At 35.9% G+C, this 22,518-nt stretch overlaps 1 protein-coding gene across 4 annotated transcripts in view; it reads right to left on the bottom strand.

Annotated features, from left to right (window-relative positions):
- LOC129724098 (homeobox protein orthopedia) overlaps positions 1-21,750 on the bottom strand; it is a 114,580-nt gene extending 92,830 nt beyond the window's left edge. For all 4 annotated transcript variants that reach the window (XM_055678721.1, XM_055678723.1, XM_055678725.1 and 1 more), the window contains exon 1: positions 20,615-21,750. In XM_055678721.1, the coding sequence (XP_055534696.1) occupies positions 20,615-20,648 (34 nt within the window). In that variant the 5' untranslated portion in view covers positions 20,649-21,750. The remainder of the gene's footprint in view (positions 1-20,614) is intronic.
- Between the last annotated feature and the right edge of the window lie 768 nt (positions 21,751-22,518).

Genomic DNA, 22,518 nt, shown 5'->3' with positions numbered 1-22,518 from the left:
CAACTTTAGCATAGCCCTGAAATTTTCCACAGCAGCGTACGAGCCGTGAGCGGCGATGAAACGCGAAGTCCTGCGTACCGAGGCGTAGTATTATCACGCCATCCGTCCGCAGGTAGCCAATGACCCGCAAAGGGAAAAAACAACTAAGCGGCAGAAAACCGAGCGTAAAAATGTCCCCCGTCATTTCGAATTTATTAGCGATTAATAATGCAACCGCCATGCCGATAGCCGGATCCAGTTTCAAGCTGTGGGCGTGAAAAAACTTGCTTCAACACAGAGTGCGTCTTGAGCTGCCCGACAGATCAGACGTATTTTCGGTTGCTTGTGGACTGGTCTTTGACTGCCTATAGCTTCAAAGTTTGTGTTTTGTCAGTGTGTCTTTTAAAGATTACCTGAAAGTTAACTTACATCAGTCTTTCTCAAGACTACCTATTTCTTTCTTTCTCAATACTTGCAATTTGATATTATTCTTGAACTTTTTTCGTATCACCTGAAATGGCAGGACGAAAAAAGAAGCCACGCATCGCTACGGGGAGAAAAAAGAGGCATCTCTTTCTGAAACTAGCTTATGCAGTGAAAATTTATATGATATTCTGCCTGAGCAAGAAGCCGGCGAAATTGAAATGTTCGAAAGTAAAACTATTCAAAGTGATTTTTTTTTTAAAAAGGGGAAAGTTCCACCTATTGTGGTAACTATTGCCTCTGAATTTAATATTTTAAAAAGAGAACTTTCTACGTTTCTCTCCGACGTCAAAGTTACTTATCAAATTGGCCGAAGAGGCGAATGCCGTTTACTGGCCCAAACATTGAAAGATTGGAATCGTCTTATTCAGTATTTAACTGAAAAGATGTATAAATTTTTTACATATGATACGAAGAGCGCCCAGCCGTTCAAGGTCGTATTGAAAGGTCTCATCAACGATCAAACCGTTGATGAGATCAAAATTACTTTGACAGAATTACTTGGTATAGCCCCTACCCAAGTAATTCTGATGAAACAAAAATCACGAGGCGAAAACAGTCAGCGACCTGGAATTTCCCTTGTGAATTATTTAATTCATTTTACCCGCAGTGAGGTTAATAACTTAAAATTTTTTGAAAAACCACATGCTTTATATAACGTGCGTGTAAAATGGGAATTATATCGAAAGTTTGGCGGAGGTGAAAAGCATATCACCCAATGCCGTGTTTGCCAACGTTTTGGCCATGGTTCAAAGTTTTGTAACATGGACCAAAAATGCCTAATTTGTGGAGACTCTTCTCACAAAAAGGGCACATGTCCTGTGAAAGAGAGTAAAAATTTTCGCTGTGCGAATTGTAACGGCTACCATATGTCGAATTTTTATCAATGCCCAGCCCGTTTAGCAATTGTTAAGGCAAGGCAAGGTAAACAAAATTCAAAACAAACTTCAAAACAAAGCTCTCCAAGCGTACCAGTGACGCATAGTTTACCTACTCCTTTGCATACCCGTTTAACTTATGCACATGTTACAGGTAGTTCGAACATTATACCGCCTAGTGTTGGTAGTTCGAAAATGACCGTTAATATGGGTAAGCAAAACACGCTAGAAAATAATTGTACACCTATTACTCCAGCTAACATTGCTGCCGAAAATATTTTTTCTAATGTCAACTGCCTGCGGCCTATTACGGCAGGTAAACTTTCTTTTTTGCAACAGGCAATGTTCGATCTTATGAACGCAATGTTGCAGGCAAAATCAATGTTTGAAGCCATTCAAATAGGCACAAATTTTACTATTAAAATTGTTTCTAATTTAAAATTTAGCAATGATTTTAAATAAAACAATTAAAATATTAAATTGGAATGCTCGCTCATTGAAGGCCAATGAGAATGAGCTTTTTAATTTTTTAACAGTAAATAATGTGCATATTGCAATTGTTACTGAAACATTTTTGTAACCTAACATAAAATTAAAATATGATCCCAATTACGTGGTTCATAGATATGATAGGATACAGGGTTCCGGCGGTGGAGTTGCAATTGTTATTCATCGCCGAATCAAACATCGTGCTCTTCCCCATCTTGAGACGAAAGTTATTGAAACTTTGGGAATTGAAGTTCAAACTGAACTTGGGATTTTATTTATTGCCGCAGCATATTTACCATTTCAATGCACACGCGAGCACAAAAATTATTTTAAAGGTGATTTACAAAAACTCACCAGAAATCGTTCGAGATTTTTTATAATTGGCGATTTAAACGCTAAACATCGTTCATGGAATAATTCTCAAAGTAATTCCAATGGCAAAATTTTATTCAATGATTGTTCTTCAGGATACTATTCTATTTTGTCTCCGAATAGTCCTACATGCTTTTCTTCTGTAAGAAACCTTTCAACAATTGATTTGGTGCTTACAGATCAAAGTCATGTATGTAGTGATTTGATCACACATGCTGACTTTGATTCTGACCATCTTCCAATAACTTTTTCTTTATCACATGAATCAGTTTTAAACCCTATGAGCTCTGTTTTTAATTATAACAAGGCTAATTGGGAAAGATACAAAACTCATATTGAGAGAAATTTCAATAATGAGCTTGATTTGCAAAACGAAGTGAATATTGATTCCGCTTTGGAAGCATTAAAATGTGCAATTGTTGATGCCAGGAATTATTCTGTTCCAAAGGCTCAAATGAAATTTGATGCACCAATAATTGACGAAAATCTTCAACTTCTAATTTTTTTGAAAAATGTCCGCAGACGTCAATATCAACGTTCTCGTGACCCTGTTTTTAAAACTATTTATAAAGATTTACAGAAAGAGATTAAACATAGATTTACTCTTCTCAGAAATCAAAATTTTGAGACTAAAGTTGAAAAATTGAAACCATATTCAAAACCTTTTTGGAAGCTGTCGAAGATTCTTAAGAAACCTTCAAAGCCTATTCCAGTTTTAAAAGATGGTGAACGTTTTCTTGTATCCAATGAACAAAAGGCTCAAAGACTTGCTCAGCAGTTTGAGAGTGTTCATAACTCAAATTCGAATTTTGTGAGTCCAATTGAAAATAAAGTCACACGTCAATTTGATTTAATTTCTTCCTAGAATTTTTTACCTGCAGAAATAATTGAAACTAACTTGAATGAGATTAGATCAATTATTAAAAATTTCAAAAATATGAAAGCACCTGGTGACGATGGAATCTTTGATATACTAATCAAACATCTCCCTGAGAGCACAATGGAATTTTTAGTGAAAATTTTCATTTGCTGCTGCAAAATTGCATATTTTCCCAAATTATGGAAAAATGCAAAAATTACTCCAATTTTAAAACCGGATAAGAACCCAACTGAAGTTTCAAGTTATCGACCAATCAGTTTGCTTTCTTCAATAAGTAAACTGTTTGAGAGAATTATTCTTAACAGAATGATGTCACATATCAACGAAAATTCAATTTTTGCAAATGAACAGTTTGGATTTCGCCATGGGCATTCCACAGCTCATCAATTGCTCAGAGTTACCAATATGATACGAGCTAACAAATCTGAAGGTTATTCCACTGGAGCTGCTCTTTTAGACATAGAAAAAGCATTCGACAGTGTTTGGCATAAAGGTTTGATTGCGAAATTACAAACTTTTAATTTTCCAATTTTCCTAATCAAAATTTTAAAAAATTATCTTACTGATCGAACTCTGCAGGTTGACTATCAGAAGAGAATTCAAAATCTGATAGATTTCCTGTCAGAGAAGGTGTGACTCAAGGTTCAGTCTTAGGTCCAGTCCTGTACAACATATTCACTTCAGATCTTCCTGATTTGCCTCCAGGATGCACAAAGTCATTGTTCTGCGATGACACAAGCATTTCCGCGAAAGGAAAAAGTCTTCGTGTCATATGCAGTCGATTGCAGAAAAGTTTAGATATTTTTTCTTCCTACTTGCAAAAGTGGAAAAGCTCTCCCAATGCTTCTAGAACTAAAATGATAATTTTTCCGCATAAGCCTAGGGCTTCTTTCCTCAAGCCAAACAATAATCACGTTATCAAGATGAATGGAGTTATTTTAAGTTGGTCCGACAAGGTTAAGTACTTGGGACTAATTTATGATAAAAAACTTATTTTCAAAGAGCACATTGAGAGTATACAAGCCAAGTGCATCAAATATACGAGATGTTTATATCCTCTCATTAACAGGAATTCTAAACTTTGTTTAAAGAACAAACTTTTGATTTACAAACAAATTTTTAAACCAGCAATGCTTTATGCTGTACCGATCTGGTCAAGTTGCTGTTCAACAAGGAAGAAAACGCTCCAAAGGATTCAGAATAAAACTCTGAAAATGATTTTGAAGCGTCCTCCTTGGTTTGGTACACTCGAATTACATAGACTTACTGGTGTTGAATCATTAGATGCTATGTCAAATAAAATTATTACCAATTTTCGACAAAAATCGTTGCAATCCTCAATTGCTACGATAAGCTCTCTTTATAGCCAATAAGTTAGCAATTAAGTTAGTTGTAAGGTTACTTCCCCTTTTCTGACAAGTAGGTTTAAATCCCTACGAATGATAAGTCCTAATTGCGGAAGCAAACAAATCCTAACAATTAAAATTACAAATCTCTAACAGTGTTGAGAAGTCACCATTTGTGATTGGACACACATACTAATATTTATCATAAATACCTAAGCTACTAACAAATCCCCTCTTATAAAAAAAACACAAGGTTCGTTTCAGGTTTCCTAACTTCTGCTTCCTTTGAACCGCAGAGGTTTTTAAAACATAATACTTTGTTGAAAAGTGTGAAAAGACGAAAATGGTGCAACATTGTTGCTTTTGATTATTTAAAATATTCGAAAAAAGCGATAAATTACCTTAGATATATTTAAAGTAATTTAAATGTAAATTAACGTGTATTTAATAATACACAAAATGTTCTCTTGAGTATTGTCCTAAACAAATAGCATACATAAACTTAGGATAGAATGGTACAAAATTATTACTTAAAAGGATACTAAATAGAAGAGTGTCTGATGAAAATAAAAAAGTGAACGATTTTAAATAAAATAAACGGAATAAAGCGAAATAAGATACATAAAAATGCACAATTGATATAACACCGTAATAATGAAATAATGATGACATTATTCGCTTATTCACTTAAATATTACCTAAGACTAGTAAGTAAACTCTAACACTTCTAGGATAAACTTTCAACTGCCACATCATACACTAGCTCCTGAAGAACACAACTCTTTCAGAGCTCAATTTCTAAACTTACGTAAACAACCAGGCAGATTATTCACGTGAACCGCCGCCAATCATCGGGTTCCAATTCCCGCGAACCGGTTTTCTAATCTGTACAGCAGCAGACGCAGCAGTTAGCATCCCGGCAAATGTTTACCTCCACTGATTATAGCGGCGTCGAGGATCACTTTCAATTATACCACTTCAATTAAATTATCATAATTTCAATTGTTATCGCTCATTTATAAGATCATTAATTATCATTTTATAAATGCAAATTTACGTCTGCCGTTTCAGTTTCGTTGAGACAGTGTGTGAAGGGCATGGGGGGAGATTTTAAAAGCTTTTTTTTCGCTGAGGTCCAGCAGATATGAATGGGTCTCTATTTAGCACTATACCATAATAATACATGTATTTTATACCCAATTCCAGCATCGCGCTATGCAGTTCAAGCTTTACACCCCCGCCACCGCTTCGATCGATAAATTAGGAAGAACAATGACACGTTAAGCGTTATTGCCTGGACACTCGTTAAACTTTCGCAATTTATGATAATTTGCCAATAGTTTTGTCGATACATGGGCACACTAAACTTTACAGACCATGAAACTACGGAGGGCACCCTTAAAATTGGCTTAATCGCGCTTGATTTATGGAACCTCTACCGGATCGTCTATCAGTGCCGTCTGGACAAGCTCGCGCAATGCGTGAAAACGCACCGCTTTTCGGTGTCGTCGACCGGTTCCAAAAACCGACGATTTCGCTAATGATCACTTTCGGCCGGCCGGCCGTAGTTTGTCTTCATTTGCATTCTTGCGCAATTGGCTGCTGGACTGGCGGTACTGTTTCAATCGGATGTTAATGGCCATTTGATGGTTCAGCCGTACGCGAAAACGCTAGCCGTCGGGCCACATTCCGACCGGGTGCGTTTGTTGATTCAGCTACCGGTCTTTAACCAGAATCAACATTTGCTTAAAAATATGTGAATGTTGTCTCACTACAGAAACCGCCTGCAAGAACCAGTCGGATGAGCAAAACCGTTAAAAATTATTGGAAATTCAAACATTACAAATATTCAACAATATTGGAGAGTGACAACCTACTAATAAAGGAATTTTGCGATTTTTACCTTTGTTATACTAAACAAAGGTTATAAAATCGGTCGAAAAACGCAAAATAGATCCAAGGCCCGGAGGGCCGGACCGTATTTACCATTCGACTCGGCTCGACGAACTGAGCAATGTCTGTTTGTGTGTATGTATGTGTGTGTGTGTGTGTGTGTGTGTGTGTGTGTGTGTGTGTGTGTGTGTATGTATGTTGTCTGTATGTATGTGCCGCAAAATACTAACGCACCTTTCTTACAGAACTCAATATCCGATTTTAATGATCTTATACGCAACCGGAAGCTACTGTGCTCCCCCAGAATGCTACCGAGTGGATTTTTGATTAGTGGCTTAGATTTTAAAATATTGATCAAAGAGTGTTTTTTATATAAGAAATTTAACTTTTAAGGCAAAATTAATGGCACGGAGAGCCATGTGTTGTATACCAATTTACTCATATCGACGAACTGAACAATTTTGTATGTTTGTGTATGTGTGCCTGTACGTATGTATGTGTAAATATGTTGTTTATATTTGTAGTATATCAAAATCGACCCAAAAAAGAAAAATAACAAAAAAAAACTCTCTTTACAGAACGCTTATTCCGATTTTGATGTTCGCATGCTCAAATGGAAGCACCAGAGCTCTTTGAAAATTATGTTGAGTGCGATCTTTTATTGGTTGCTTGAACTGTAGAGTTTTGACCAAAGTATATTTTAGACATGGGATATTTTACTTTCTGGATAATTTTTCTCTCTCACTGCTCTTTCCTCTTCTCTATCCCTCTTTTTTCGTATCGCTATTTATTTCTCAAAGGGAATCAACAATCATGGACAACTTTTCATAATCTTTACACTCTTCGTAGTGCGTCTTAACTGGTGTATATAAATTCCCCTTAAGCTTTTTCTTGGAAATTTGGACCAGATTTTAGAAGAAACTGCAATGCTTACTTAGCTCCTTTTCTTCCGAAGCTCCCGTCCTCACTTCTTATAAAATATATACTAAATTGTACGTTGAACCAAGATTTACGAAGAATAAGAAACATTTACAGCTTTCGGGAGCCAAGCATTGTAACAAAATCTGATCCCACCGTGTGCACATGTTACATTTTGAAAAGCTTTACCAAAGATGTATAGCTTTACCAAAGATGTATAGACCTATTTACGTACAAATGTGTTAGTGCCACCCGTTGAGAAAAACACAAATGAATCGCTGTTTTGTTTGCAATACTACGATTTGAACAGCTGGAAAATTTTTCAGTTGAATACTTATTTTATGTATTAAATTTGTGACCAGGAATCTAAAGTAGTTGGTGAACGCAATCGGCATAATTACGAAAAAGTGTTGAAGCAATTCTACATGGATATACACGTTTTCTAATGTGCGCAGATTATAGATGAAGAAAAAAAAAATGTGCGCAGATGAAAAGTCACTTATCTCTATGAATGATACAATATGCTCATGTAAGATATAAATATTGATTTCTAATTTAAGACTAAGTGCAAACAGAGTTTCCATGTTATTCCACTTCCCGTTATCGCAGCAAGATTTAAAAAGTCTTTGTTTCGGATTTTTTCATACAGCCTAGGCCTTCAAAAACAATAATGTTCTCGCCTACACTCTGAAAATTCAAAATTCTCAAAGATCGTGGAGAACCTTAATTTTCAAATAACGCATTGGAGATAGAATTAAATTGACAACTATCATCATTAGCTATATTTTTTCCTGTATAATTCTAAACTATATTACGAGAGCAGGTTTGTAGAAGTTTGCTTCAATTCGTAAAAAAAATTTGATGCTGATTCATAAATCTAGGTCCTGCGATTTCGGAAAATAAAGCGAGTGAGTAGAACCGCATTAAACTAACATACATGTTTGCTGTTCTAGTATGAAATCAGCATCATTGTTATCTATTACTGTTTCCCTACGTTCGATTATCTTAAAAAAATTCAATTACTTCTAGCCAGCATTTAAAAATTGGTTTGTGATCGAAAAAATAAGACTCATGTACTCCAGTGATAACATTTATATTATTTGCAAAAACCACGTCAAGCTTTAATTCAATGATCGTCTTTGGTTAACTCTCTGAAAACTATCTTTTAAATTTATTTCATTCATAATTGAAATTGGACTTAAGATGGTTTACGATTTCTAAGTGACTGGCCAAATATGTATAAAGTAATAGTTAGTATAACAAAGGTTTCTGCAACACTAGGTGGATTAATTTAGGTTTTAATTCAAAGAACTGAGATTTGTAATTATTATTTTGTATTAATTTAAATTCCTATAAAATGATGCAGTATATCTTCCAGCAGTCAGCAGTCAGATACCCAATTATAGGATAGTTTTATTGATTAGCAACTGCTTTGTGCAAGTGTATGACTTTTCTTCATAAAAATAATGTAAATAATACGGTTATAGGGCTTCAAAAGAGTGAATAACACGGTGATTTATTCTGCCAGACTGCGCAAATCCAAAATACGTGGATTTTTGTTCAAAAAATAAAATTGATTTGATAATTAACTGCAAGAAATTTATTAGCTGCGTGGAATCTAGCTGGACCAAAGGGAAAGTGTATTTGATAGAAAAGGAATAACTGTTTTACTGCTTTGTTGAGATGTTCAATCGAGTGTCTGAATGATGATCACATGTTGAAAAAGTAAACCAGTCTCACATGTAGAATTAATTTTTGTCCGATCAAACTTAATTGGACTAGCAAAATGAAATCAGAAGCTTCACAAAAATCAGTTGTAGATTCAGTAAGGAATTTCCGTTTTTAATACCATGTATCTCTAATCATCTAACGAGTGATAACTAAAATTTTGGATTTTTTTTCTAATGCTGTAGAGAAGAAGGTAGTTGCACGATTTATTTCTTGAGGATACATTTATTCTCAACGTAAAAAAATGAACATTTGAGAAAGGTCCGTATCCGGCTTTCCGCCGAAGCTTTTTCATGATTCCGAAACAAAAGCGTTGCACGGCCTTCACGTCGACTTTTCGAATGCATCCCTTGGTGCCATCAATTAACTGTTTGCAGCTCGTTGCTCTCCAGTTAATTTTGTACACCAATGAACTTGGAATTCCAAAGAAATCTTCGATTGGATGACACTGAGGTAGGTGTGTTGGGTTGCGTATATTGGATACAAATAGTGGAAACGATTGTGTTTATTGCAGTTATGTGAAGATGTTTAATCTGACCACAACACATACTTTTCATCGGCATAGTGTTTGTGAAAAAATGGAATTACAATTTACTTCAAACATACGTTCTAGTGCACATCCCCAGGACGTGTACCATTATTTAGACAAGAAAGACGAATTCCTTTTTGGCCGGCCTTCCTCTACTTTCCTGGCGAATTATTGTTGAGGTTTGTAGAAAATTATACACAGTCGACACCGGAAAAATTCCGCTTTTAAAATGGTTTACCGTGAACTGTTCTGTTAAATTTATTTGTAGTTCAATAAAGCTGTACAATGCGCTTGCACAAGGCTTCTTGTTTTAACGCCATTTTGAACAATAAACAAAATTTTGAACAATAAACAAAAAATACTTGCATAAAGCGGAGAGCGCGAGAGCTTACATATGTATGCTTCTTTTTACTCCTCTGAGGGTGTTTGTTGTTGAGTAAGAGAGCCTCAAATTCCAATTTCAAAAATTCTAAAATTTATGTTGTCACCCGTTAGAATTAGGACGTTATTGGGGTTCTGACAAAAAAAAATTATCAATTATTACAAGCTATTTACTTTTCGTGAATTCTTCTAAACAGCAAAATACTTCTTCATAAGAGAGCATTAAAAAATAAAATTCATTTTTCAGAAGTGATAACTTGTACCCTTTTTAGCCAAGAAATACAAAAAAATGAAAACAATTAAGTTTACTTCAGGAAAAAATCAGCACAATAATAATGAAAAACATCAAAACCGTAAACCATGCCTCTTATGAACATTATAGAATATCCTAAAAAAAATACGGAAAGAGATTTCTGATTTTTCGATTTTTAGATAGTATACAAATTTTACATAAAATTGGAGAAAAATCCGACTTTACGCATAATATTCGTCAAATTACAGGAGTTAGTAGACTTGACAAACGAATGGTTACGAGGTTGAATTTCAGTAGAATTAGACCTTGTAACACTTCCTATCTTCCTTCCTGAACTGACGTCCGGCGCCGTTATCGATCTTATATAAAGTAGAAGATTTTGAATACATTGAATATGGTAAATTAATCCCAAATTGCACATCTTACGGTGGTTCTATGTTCAACTTCACTAGCTCAGATCCATCATGGAGTAGCAACTAAGAAATGTGCGGTCGTTCAAGCTCAAGCTAAAGCTTAATATGCATCAAATCACAGTACAAGTGGTAGAGCAAACAAAATTGTTTTGTTCAAATTGTTTATGAAAAATCAAGTTGTCGAAAATATTACACATTACTAAATATACTATACAATAACAGTGAGTGAGTAAGCATGGGGTCTGACTTTGGATCAGAGCAAAATATGATTATATTCATGTTGCACCAACTATATTTAAAATGGCGACCCCGTCGCAAGAACAGGCATCACATCCCAAATAAGGGCAGAAAATAATTCGAATCGGTATAATCGGCGCAGACCCAGGTGAACGAAAAGGGACAATTATTGGAAACTCGATATTTGGAATGTCAGAAATACTATAGAAAGTTAATGAGTATTAGCACAATAAATAATTTCATATACTGCAGAATTAGCGTTCAAATTACTGAGAGGTTTCAAAATGAATAGCCTGAATTTGAAGTATTAAATTGCTATTTTATATATTTTAAACCTCTAAACTGGTTATTTCACAGACTGAATTTTAGAGCTGTATAAACACTTACATAATTTTGTACTCAACATTTGATCCGTTATGCCCGATCAAAGCAGTCACAACTGGAGCATTTTCAAGCAATGCAATGTTCGCGAAATTTGTTGCTTGAATGAACTTAAAATATTTTCAAAAAAATGTTTTTGTTTAATAGAACATAATACAAATGTGCTCCATCATGCGACAAGTTTGAAATGTGTGTCCACAGAATTAGGATAATCCGTTAAAAACTGATTGGGTTAATTGTTTTTCTTCTTTTAACTTTAAAAATAAAAAATATTTTTAGAGTGTATATGTTTTCCGAAAATAAAAAATTAATATCTATAACTTTGCTTAAGACGTCACACCAATCGAACAAACCGTTTTGGCTCTAAAAAAATATTTGTAATCCTCAGTACCTTTCCAATATAGCTTAACTATTAAAGCTTATCAAAAGTGAGCCGTGTTTCAAAAAAAAATAAACAAAAAGCACAAACTGGCATCTATTGCCCATAGAAACGTCCATGCAAAGTTTTAGCCAAATCAAAAATGACAATTCAAAAATATGTTAGAACTGGGACATTTTTTGTGAAACTATATAAACATCTTGTATATTTAATACACTTTGCTTGTATACTCTCAATGTGCTTTTTGAAAATAAGTTTTTAATGTAAATTAGTCTCAAGTACCTTGTCAAAACAATTTCAAACAACCCCACCCATCCAAGTGACGTAATTATTGTATGACTTGAGAGGAAAAGCTCTAGGTTTATGAGGAAAAATGAATAATTGAGTTTCAATAGCATTGGAAGAGATTTGCCACTTTTGCAAGAAGGAGGAGAAAATATCCAAGCTTTCCTGCAGTCAAATGCATATGACACGATTTTTTTCTCTTTTATGGAAACGAACAATGACTTTGCCCATTGTTGAGGTAAATAAGGAAAAAAATGCTTACGTCACATATCTTTCGTGTTGAACTACCCGGATTTTGAAAATTAAAAAAGAAAAATTTAATTTCCAGCAACCAAATAAAGTGAACGAAATGTTTTTTGGACAAATCTCAAATCAGCATTTCTGATTGAATTGACATAGAAAATCGTTTTTGCGATGAAACCATATGATTGTCATATAAAATACATTTGAAGATATACAAAAATTGTTTTATTTTTCTAAATATAAAAAGAGATTCTCTATCGGACGAGAAGTTTTAAAACTTCATGAATGAGTGGAATTTCAAGAAAAAAGCACAAAAACATGCTTGTTTTGAATATAATGCTTGTAATACTCTAGCGTATTGCTAACGTCTTACGCGATACTTTTTCATCGTGCATGGTAATCAAACAACAATTATCAGCAAGTCGATACCGTGCGCGTCGGTAAGCCTACCCACTGTTATAGAACAGTTAAGATAACTCCTCCAACACAACCTTCGGTTATAGATTTCAGTTGACATTACCTTTTCCATGACATCTCTATCACCAGAAAAGCGCAAAAATCGAAGGCTACTAGAACAAGTACTGGTGCTATATGAAGTAGTATATAACTTCATGAAAGCAAGCCAACTTGCTAGACTGAAGCTGCAAAATACATCTCGAGTACCAATGCGGTAAAAAAAACATGGAAAACAAGTTATTTTCATGTTGTAATTACTAACTAATAAAAACATCGTTGACGCAAGCATAAAACTTCAAAATAGAAATATTGTAGAACAACGCTTCTTTACCCCACGGACCATTATTTCATCTTTACGGACAGTCTCAGTTCCATTGAGGCTCTCCGATCGATGAAAGATGTTAAGCACTCTCCGTATTTCCTGGGGAAAATACGGGAACATCTGAGTGCTTTATCCGAAAAATCTACTCAGATTACCTTAGCGTGGGTCCCTTCTCACTGCTCGATACCGGGTAATGAGAAAGCGGACTCTTTGGCTAAGGTGGGCGCAACAAACGGTGATATTTATGAAAGACCAATTGCCTTTAATGAATTTTTCGCACTTGTACGTCAGAATACGATCATCAGTTGGCAAAATGCTTGGACCAGAGAGGAATTGGGAAGGTGGTTACATTCCATAATCCCCAAAGTATCGACGAACCCGTGGTTCAAGGGGTTGGATGTAGGTCGGGATTTCATTTGCGTGATGTCCCGGCTTATGTCCAATCACTATAGATTTGACGCGCTCCTCCGTCGTGTTGGGCTCGGGGAAAGTGGTATCTGTGCCTGTGGTGAAGGTTATCACGACATAGAGCATGTGGTTTGGTCATGCCCTGTACACCGTGACGCCAGGTCTAAATTAATAGCTTCCCTGCAGGCCGAGGGTAGACAGCCGGCTGTTCCTGTTCGTGATGTCTTGGCGAGCCGTGACCTATCCTACATGTCCCTTATATACGTTTTCCTGAAATCCATCCACGCCCCAGTCTAGTCCCGTTCCCCTCCGTCTACACCCAACAAAACGACAAGAACACGTTTGAACCTTAAGCACAAAACCAGCAACCAGACCCCGCACAACAGAACCAGGACCCAAGGACTACGAGCCTCTGTCCCAACTCACGACATCGTGGCTCAGCAGAACGAATCCATACATGCCATTCGACGATTATCAGACGACCATTGAACAACAAAACACTGATTGGAAATCCCATGCTAGTTTTAAGTTAGACTTAATTTCAGCTCGTAGTCGGCAGCGAGGATAAAAAATTTGCTTTAGTTTTTAAGTCAACAGATATAATTGGCGCCGTTAAACATTAAATTGTATTTGTGCCGTGTCAAATAAATGTTATGTGAAGAAAAAAACGCTTCTTTATATTAGGAACTACAAAGGAAAAAAAATAGTGATTATGGCGTATCGAATATTCACCTAATATAAACAATAATATTAGATCAACTATTAGACGCTTTTAATACAAAGTTCTACGTGCGCGTCGAATTTCATGGTGAAACATTGCATTTTACTTCTGGAAAAATCATGCGCCATTCATTGGATACGGTTTTCTGTTTGTAAATCAATGGAAAATAGATTCATTTAATTGCGAAGAGTCTAAATTTAGCCTAACACCGTAAATCGCAATGTCGTTTCTTTTTTCATGGGTTGACTCGCGCATTCGTGGGTCAGAATTCGCCACACCAGCGCGCATGCGCAAATGTGTTGCTATGACAACATTGACCCAGCGCATGCGCAAATGTATTGTTACGCGCAGTGCAGCTAGATCTAAAATTGTGATCGTCAGCCACACTTTTAATTAATTATAAATTGCTGATAAAAACAATGTTCAACCTTTCAAAATGAATTGTTTCTGTCACTTAAGTATTAAAATTGTTTTCGTATAGTTTTAACGTTATCTAGACATAAAAAATAACAAAACTAGAAAACGTTGTTAGATATACAGTAACAAAAATTAGCGTGACATTGGTTGCACTGCAAGCGTTTTGTTTACATTTTCATGGCGCATTTCGATCCAACTCATATAGTTTGAATAAAATCGTTTAAATAATTTTAATAACAATATGATCAAGTTATTGGCTGCTGAATACTAAGACCAACCGAAGGAAAAGCACTTTACAGGTACGTAAATTATTATTGGGCGTGTAATATTGATCTGGCGCGGCCGCCTCGGCTGGACATTTTTACACAGTTGTTATAATAGGGAAAACATCTGGAAGGCATCTTGAAGACAAGTGCCGTTTATGTCAGTTTTTGTTTGCTGAAATCATGTTATTGAAAAACATCTCCAAAACCAGAAAAACGAGCTTGTTTTCGAAGTGTGGTTGAATTACTGATGAAAAAAAACTTCTCGCAAATGTTTTATTTTAAGTTGTTTTCTGTACTGTTTAGATAACATCATGAACACAACTTAAAGACAAGCAAAGGCAGTTTATATTTATGAATCTATGAAATACTATGAATTAATCTATGAAATACACAGAATAATATCTCCAGAGCAAGAAAATAACAACACAAGTTTTCGAATGCGCTTATATGACTACTGTCATTGAGAATTATTTTCTAACATGTTTTGTGTGTTACTTGAGTATATATGTGGGTAAAGCTGACACCAATACCAATACATAGAATGAACATGGTGTGCACCCACACAACGACGAAAGATTGTATTTAAACTTTTTGAGCACCCTGTAGACGGCTCCAAATCTTTACACTTATAATAGTGTTAACTGGTGTAGGTTATGAGCAGTTCCACAAAAAAAGTCCCAGTTGTAATTTTTTTTTAAATTGTAATTTTTGATTTGGCTGAAACACTGCATAGACGTTTCTATAGGCAAAAGATCCCATTTTGTGCTATTGGTTTAATTTTTTGGAATACGACTCATTTTTGTGAAGCTATTGAAAAATGCTATCCTGGGATGGTATTATGGTTACAATTATTTATGGGGCCAAAACGGTTCGTTTGATCGGTGTGACGTCCTCGGCAAAACTTGTAGATAATAATTTTGTCTTTCCAAGAAAAATATACACTTTCGAGAAAAATATTTGATTTCTGAAAAAAAAAGTTCAAAAAATAATTAAAAAATGATTAACTAAAAAAGCTCATTTTTAAAATTCTAATATTTTTTAATAAAAACTACAAAAGATTATCTACACAATGTAACCAGTCCTATAATGGAAAAATCAGAAAAAGAAAGTTATGATTTTATGGAAAAAAATTGAGATTTTTTTTTCACAGTGTACATTTCTTATGAAAGGAAAAAAATATTATCTTCAACTTTGCCAAAGAGACAGTGCCAATCAAACAAACCGTTTCGACTGTAAACATATTTTTAATTCCCCATAGTAAGCTTTATTGGAAATTAAAAATATTTCTACAGCCAAAACAGTTTGAATGATTTGCATAAGGTCTTCGGCAAAATTGTAGAAAACAATTTTTTCCTTACAAAAAAAGTGCCCCTCGAAAAATCATTGTTTTGTTTCTTGAATTCTCCTCTTTCGGGCTGCAATGTTTAGGTAATCTTCTGAAGTTTTTATTTAAAAAAATTGATTTTTAAAAATAAACTTTTTTAGTTGATTAATTTTTAATTTATCTCTCACTTTTTTCAGTGAAAAATTCCTTTTTTCAGAGTGTATATTATTTTTTAAAAGACAAAATTATTGTCTAAAATGTTGCCGAAGGCGTCACACCGATCAAATGTACCGTTTTGGTCCTTAAAATATTTGTACTCTTTAATGCATTTTTCAATTGCTTCTCAAAAATGAGTCGTGCTCCAAAAAATTAAACCAATAGAACAAAATGGCATCTTTTGTCTATAGAAACGTCTATGTAAAGTTTCAGCCAAATCATAAATGGTCGATTAAATTGTTTGCCCGTTTTTTTTTTGTGGATTCTCACTGGTATTATCAATGTTTTTCAGAAGACTGCTATCGTTGAAGCAGTGCAACTAACAATGAGTGCTGTAATTTTTCATTCCTGTATGGACTTCCTCACTGCGACCAGAATCGTTGATCTATTTTGTGATATTTGCCTGCTGTATGCCACACTTATGTTATTAGTAATACCGCTATTAAAGAGTGACATGCTTATTGTTTATTCGTGTTTGTGTGTATAATTTTACCCTTCCTACTCTACTATACCGAGCTTTGGGCAATAGATTGCCAGTTATAATTTTCAAGAGATGTTACGCTGTTCGTCCTTCTAGCCAGTTTCATTAATAAGAGGGACTTACTTTTTGTTAAGAGGAAGGTATTATAGAATTCATCGTGAAGGAAAAGTAATTGGAAAAGTAAGCCTGGTGCTACTTAGAGTCGAACCCACGACCATCCGCTCTACAAAGCAGACTTTGTAACCTTGCGGCTACGCAGCTCTCCTAAATACTGAGATAACTTTACGAATTGGTTTATTTTTTTGTCTCACAGCTACATTTTAGGTTTATTAAAGCAGGCGAGAGATCGGAGTTGTTGAGAAACTACTTTCCAAAGTTTTCACCTGAACCTAAAATCCATACGCCCTTTCAAAAAACAAAGCTCAAGTGCAAATTGTCCGAGAATCTGTGGGAAAGTCGAGTCCTCTAATCGACAACATTATGGCTGCTTGCGTGTCAGTCATTTTTTCAAGTAAATAAACGTTGACTAATCAGATCAATCGAATTTTGCGCTTCAACAAGGATTGACCATTTTCAATAATATAGTAAGTTGCTTGTCATGGTTGGGGCTTGACAATTTTTAAATTTTGAGATGAAATTTTTTCGGATGTCGTGCTCATGACTGAAGGAAAACATAATTCAGTACGTTTTGAGATACGGAGATGAAGTAAAATTTATAACTTTTACAAATTTAAAAATGAGAATTAAATCATTAGAAAATATTAACTTTTCAATCAAGTTTTTATTTCATCCTGAAAAGAACAATTCGTTGTTCATTTTAGTATCGGATGAGATGCTGATCACATCTTTGCGTTATCACTGCCAGGGCGAATAAAGTATTTCTTGTGATAAAGTAAACAATGAAATGCTGATATAACACTACAAACTAGACGGCTCACGTGTTGTCAAAATTAGTCAACTTTTCATCAAATGCATTTACTAGTGCCCACTATCGCACAGAGACTGCATTTCACTAAAGTGCCTCACTGCATCAGCCGCTATCGATACTTATGTCCGCTGCAACTAGTGCGCTATCCATAGCCATGCCACAGTTGTGGCCGCTATACGCTGCCATTGGTATCCACTGTCCCTGCATCAGCTGGCCCAGCTGCTATCGTTGCTGGAATCCGCTGCAACTAGTGCGCTATCCATTGCTACGCCATAGCTTTCCGCCATCGCTGGTATCCACTGCACTGCTAGTGCTGCTGCTAAGGAAGGACGACTGCTGTTGTCGCTGTCTAGAACTATTATGAGTGGCTTCGGCTGGAACAGGCTCTTATTTAGGCCAAATAGCATGTTATAAATTGCAAGGTATATGATTCTGTCGACCGTGCTTGGGAAGCAATCATATAACGACCAATCAGAGGTCGAATTTTTCGTTTTGACAAGGCTTGACTATTTTCAATAGTACAATAGTGTGGATAATGAAATTACAATTATCTTCTTTTGGGAAGAATTTTAGAAGATTTTCCAGTCTATTGCTGCAAGAACGAAGGAAATCCATCGAATACTAACCGATTTATTAGCATTTGAAATTGGACATATTTTTCACTTTTTTCGGTTTTAGATTTTCATTTCGCATCCCTATGAAGCCGAACTTCCTGAGAGAAGTATTCTACTTCAAAACGGCCAAAAAATTGAAAAAGTAGTGGGTTTCCGAACGTCCTTGACATTTTTTCTTCCTTTACCCTGTTCAAAGAAAATTATTCGATAATACCACAAATTTTGAAACAATTGTATTGTAAATATTAGGGTTTGCAATATTCCCGGGAATTGACTTCCTGGGAAACGGGAATTAAAAATCTCGGGAACCGGGAATAGAAAAAAAATCTTATTAAAATGAGATTTCAAATATTGTTTATTAATAAAAGGTAGAGGTTTAATTATTAATTCGCATGGAAAAAAACTTATTCAAGTTCACATGAGAAATTCACGATCGATTTTTGTCACAAATATTTACAGAAGAGAAGATTTCAGGGTTTTCATGTCATCGAACAATCGCTTTAGATACGCTGACAATTTTCCGTTAAACCTAAACAGTGTCATTCCCTTCTCTAAATTTTTGCTTAAATTCGCTGAATCACCGCTGGTGTTTGATTTCTAGAACACTTCTAAATCACCGATTCCAGCTCTCGCTACATTTCATTAGAAACTGCAGTTTATAATACTTTCAGTTTATTGGAAAAAAGCTGAGTTTTAGGCAGGTTTTGAACGAGGCAAATATTTGCTATATTCGATTTTGAATTTTTTTGGGCAAAATATTTTTCAGGCTTGGTTTTTTATGTGACGTGGTTAAGACAGCAAATATATTTGACAAATTATTGAAGCAGAAGATTGAATGCTACACGGCAAGCGAATATATTCGTCATTTCACGCAAAAATTTGCTTCGTGTTATGCCTACTTTACATAAGGTTAGGGTAAATTGATTATTTTTCTGGTACCAGTGTCAGTGGTGCTGGCAAAGTGTCAAATGCCCCCTGGGTCGCAATCTTGAATGCCAGACTAAACTTTTTGCTTAATCCAGTTCGCGTCTTAATCTAAAGTTTGGGTTGTTACTCATTTTTGTTATTGGTGTTTTTGTTTTTATCTATTGAATAATTTCTCGGGATACATGCACTACAGTGCAATTATGATTTTATGGACAAATGTCGAAGTGCATACTCGAAGTAAAAGCTCAAGGTGGTCACAATGCGAAAAAAATGCTGATTTTACTTGGTAATTTTCGAATTTACCGATATTTCAGCGAAATATTCGTCTTTCATCAAAACACTCCACTGGGATCTCATCAAAAAAGTTAAATTAACGAGTGTCGTCTATATTTTTGCCGGATTTATCGTTAACCATAAACTGAGATCAGGGAAAACTTTGGAGGTATAAATTGCCAAATCTCCCCGATCGGAAAGAAAAAACCAAAGTGTAACAGAAACTGTTAATTTGTTATGGGAAAAATCTAACAGGCTGTGTTCTAAATTTATTCTCGTTAGGTGTTGAAATAACAAAAATTATAACAGAAATGATCCTACTAGTATCAAACACATATCAAAATTTGTTACTAACGTATCAGTTTCATTTCAGGTTTTGTTATTATTACTCATTCAGATTCAATTTTGTTATAATAATCGTATGGAAAAATATAAAATTATATTGAAATATGTTATTCGTATCTCGCGTTGATAGAATTTTGTATTTTTTTAGTTATGCTCTTCTGATCGGGTCGGCACCACTGCTATACCTGCGTAAATGTATATGGTGCTCATTCCTTTTTCGAAAAAGGAAAAAAAATCTCTCTAAATCGTACGAAAGTTAAGTTGAAACAAACGCAGAGATTTAGGAGTAAAGCAGCAGATTGAGGACAAATTTTGAAAACTACAAAAAAAAATTAGACTCTTCAAAAATTTTTCAATTTCTAATAAAGTCATTTCTTCTCTATTTCCAGGAAAAAATCCTTCTATTAACATCATCGACCTTATTTAAATACAAAGCTTTGATGTGAAATCAATTTCATTGTCTAAGCGCAGATGGAAATATTGGTTTAGAAATCTGGTGAATTAATAGCTTTTTTCAGAATGAACAAGTCGATTATTTACCGATAGCGACGAGAATTAGCTTAACAATCGAAATTTTAAGTTTCATGAAAGGTGGTCATTAATTTGTTTTGCTAACGTTTAGTTATTTTTGTTAAATTTTCAGCGAAGTTTTCGGTATAAAATGAAGTTTTTCAAATATGGGTCAGCCGACACCAATTCTTTTCAGCTATGATTCTAAATTAAACCCAAATGAAGCTAACCAATGCCCGGTTCATATGTTTTACTACGAAAAAAAAAGTACGCGAATTGTGGCTTCGTTACCCTATGCATTACAAAGAAAAACATGTCTATGAGAAACAAATCACTCACCTCCCAGGCCGGCAGCGCTCAGATTGTTCAGCATGTTTGCTGAGAAGTTTCTTATGGAAAGCGTCGACAGCTTGAAGTTTTAGTACCGTTTTGGCACAATATTTCGTTAGTTTAACTTGTCTGGAACTTCTTCCTTTTATTCTACTTCCGTACTCGCACTGTTGCACAACAATCATCCAATAAATTTGATGCTTTTCATGATCAGGCAGAGTTTCACTTTCAACATTCTACGACAGAAAGCAGTCATCAGTGGCTCAGTGGTGTACGGATGCAACTCATCACCAAACACGGTAGGATTAGGAACACTGCTGGAGCGGAAATACTGTCTACTGCAACACAAACACGCGCGTGCACACACACCTTCACTTAATTACGCATATCCATTTCCCCTAAGCTCTGTTTAATTATGCATCACTTTCGACCAAAAACGACGGACTCAAGATCACAGACTCCAATTGGCACCACCCGTGGGCGAGATTCACTTTCACGCTACTCCACCTTTTCTTCCGACAAAAAGAAATCAATGTGTGTGCGCGTCCGTTGCAAGAATTCACATTCACCTTCACCGAGAAACTTAAATGGCCGAAGGAAGCCGAAGGGAACGAATGGCAGCAGTAGGAAAAAAGCAGCAAACACTTCTCACGCTCATTAATTAGACTATATTAATTAAATGAGTAAGTAACAAATTTAATTCATTACCGCTCAGCTGGCGGCGGTCGGTGTGTGAAATCGTCGGGTTAAATTACTTATCAAAACTGTACGACGCGACTCTGGCGCGCCGACGGCTAGGTCCGACCTAACAACAATAACAATAACAGCAGCAGCTCACTCTTGAAGCTCTCCCGAAGATGCTTCTACACACAGGTGCAGTTTCGACGGTCAGATCTCGGTCTGGTCTGGTCTGGTCTGATGGGATTTAGTTTCTGTGTTTGATTTGCCCACCGAGAGCTTTCAGTACCCTCGCAAGGGGTGGTAACCGACCCGGAAGTGAGGAGGATGGGCGTAGTGAACGGCAAAAAGATAGATCTTAGCACGAAGGCAAACGAACCCCAGGCACCGAGTACAAAAGTACCCACCGCGATAAAACAACACAACGCACTTACGAGAACGAGATCTGCTTCAGTACTGAACAGCATCCGATTCGAAGACAGTGACAGCGCGCAACAGTCGTCACTATAGCCGTTCTTCCTGTGTGCCTGGAAACGCGACCCAACGGATTGGACGGAACGGGGGAGGGTGGGAGTACGTATCAGGAAAACGTCGCCTCGTGCGCTTACACGGCACACAGATAAACCTGTGCATCGAAATGGATAAACCGGATAGCAGTGCTGATCTGAACTTGTGTCGTGCTTACAGGCACAACAACAACAACAGCAACAAAACATATGAAACCACACTCAGTCCTTTTCGCTCACACTTCCATTGCTCATCAATCATTCATAACCATTCCAGTGGAGGAATATTTTCTCTCTCTTGCCAACGGTGATGGGCGGAGTTAGGCGCGTTAAAATGTTGGACCCATTGAAGTGTTGATTATATATATTAAAAACACGTGATTTTAATCAAGCTTCAGTAAACAGTAAACATCCCACTACAGTTGGAGTATTTTCAAATTTCAACCAAGCAAAGATTGTTAAAGTGTAACATTAAATGCACTGGATTTCATCTCATTTCGAATGACCAGCCATGAGTGAAGTCCGCCAGCAAAGCAAAGACAGCAACAGAGTGCAGTGCCGAGCATTTTCATCGCATGGCGCGCAACAACTGGCAAAAAAGTAATTGCCAGACAATGTGAGCTGATGGGCGTGGCCTGGACTTACTAAGCTGTTGCGTTGCTAGAATCTCACAAGCATAGCAAAAACCTTATGCATTCCTTTCCAGGGCCTGCGTAGTGTGTCAGGTGT

This window comes from Wyeomyia smithii, chromosome 2, assembly GCF_029784165.1.
Source record: "Wyeomyia smithii strain HCP4-BCI-WySm-NY-G18 chromosome 2, ASM2978416v1, whole genome shotgun sequence".
NCBI lineage: Eukaryota > Metazoa > Arthropoda > Insecta > Diptera > Culicidae > Wyeomyia > Wyeomyia smithii.
Note: the sequence above shows the minus strand (reverse complement) of the source record. Positions and strands in the feature narration are given on the sequence as shown.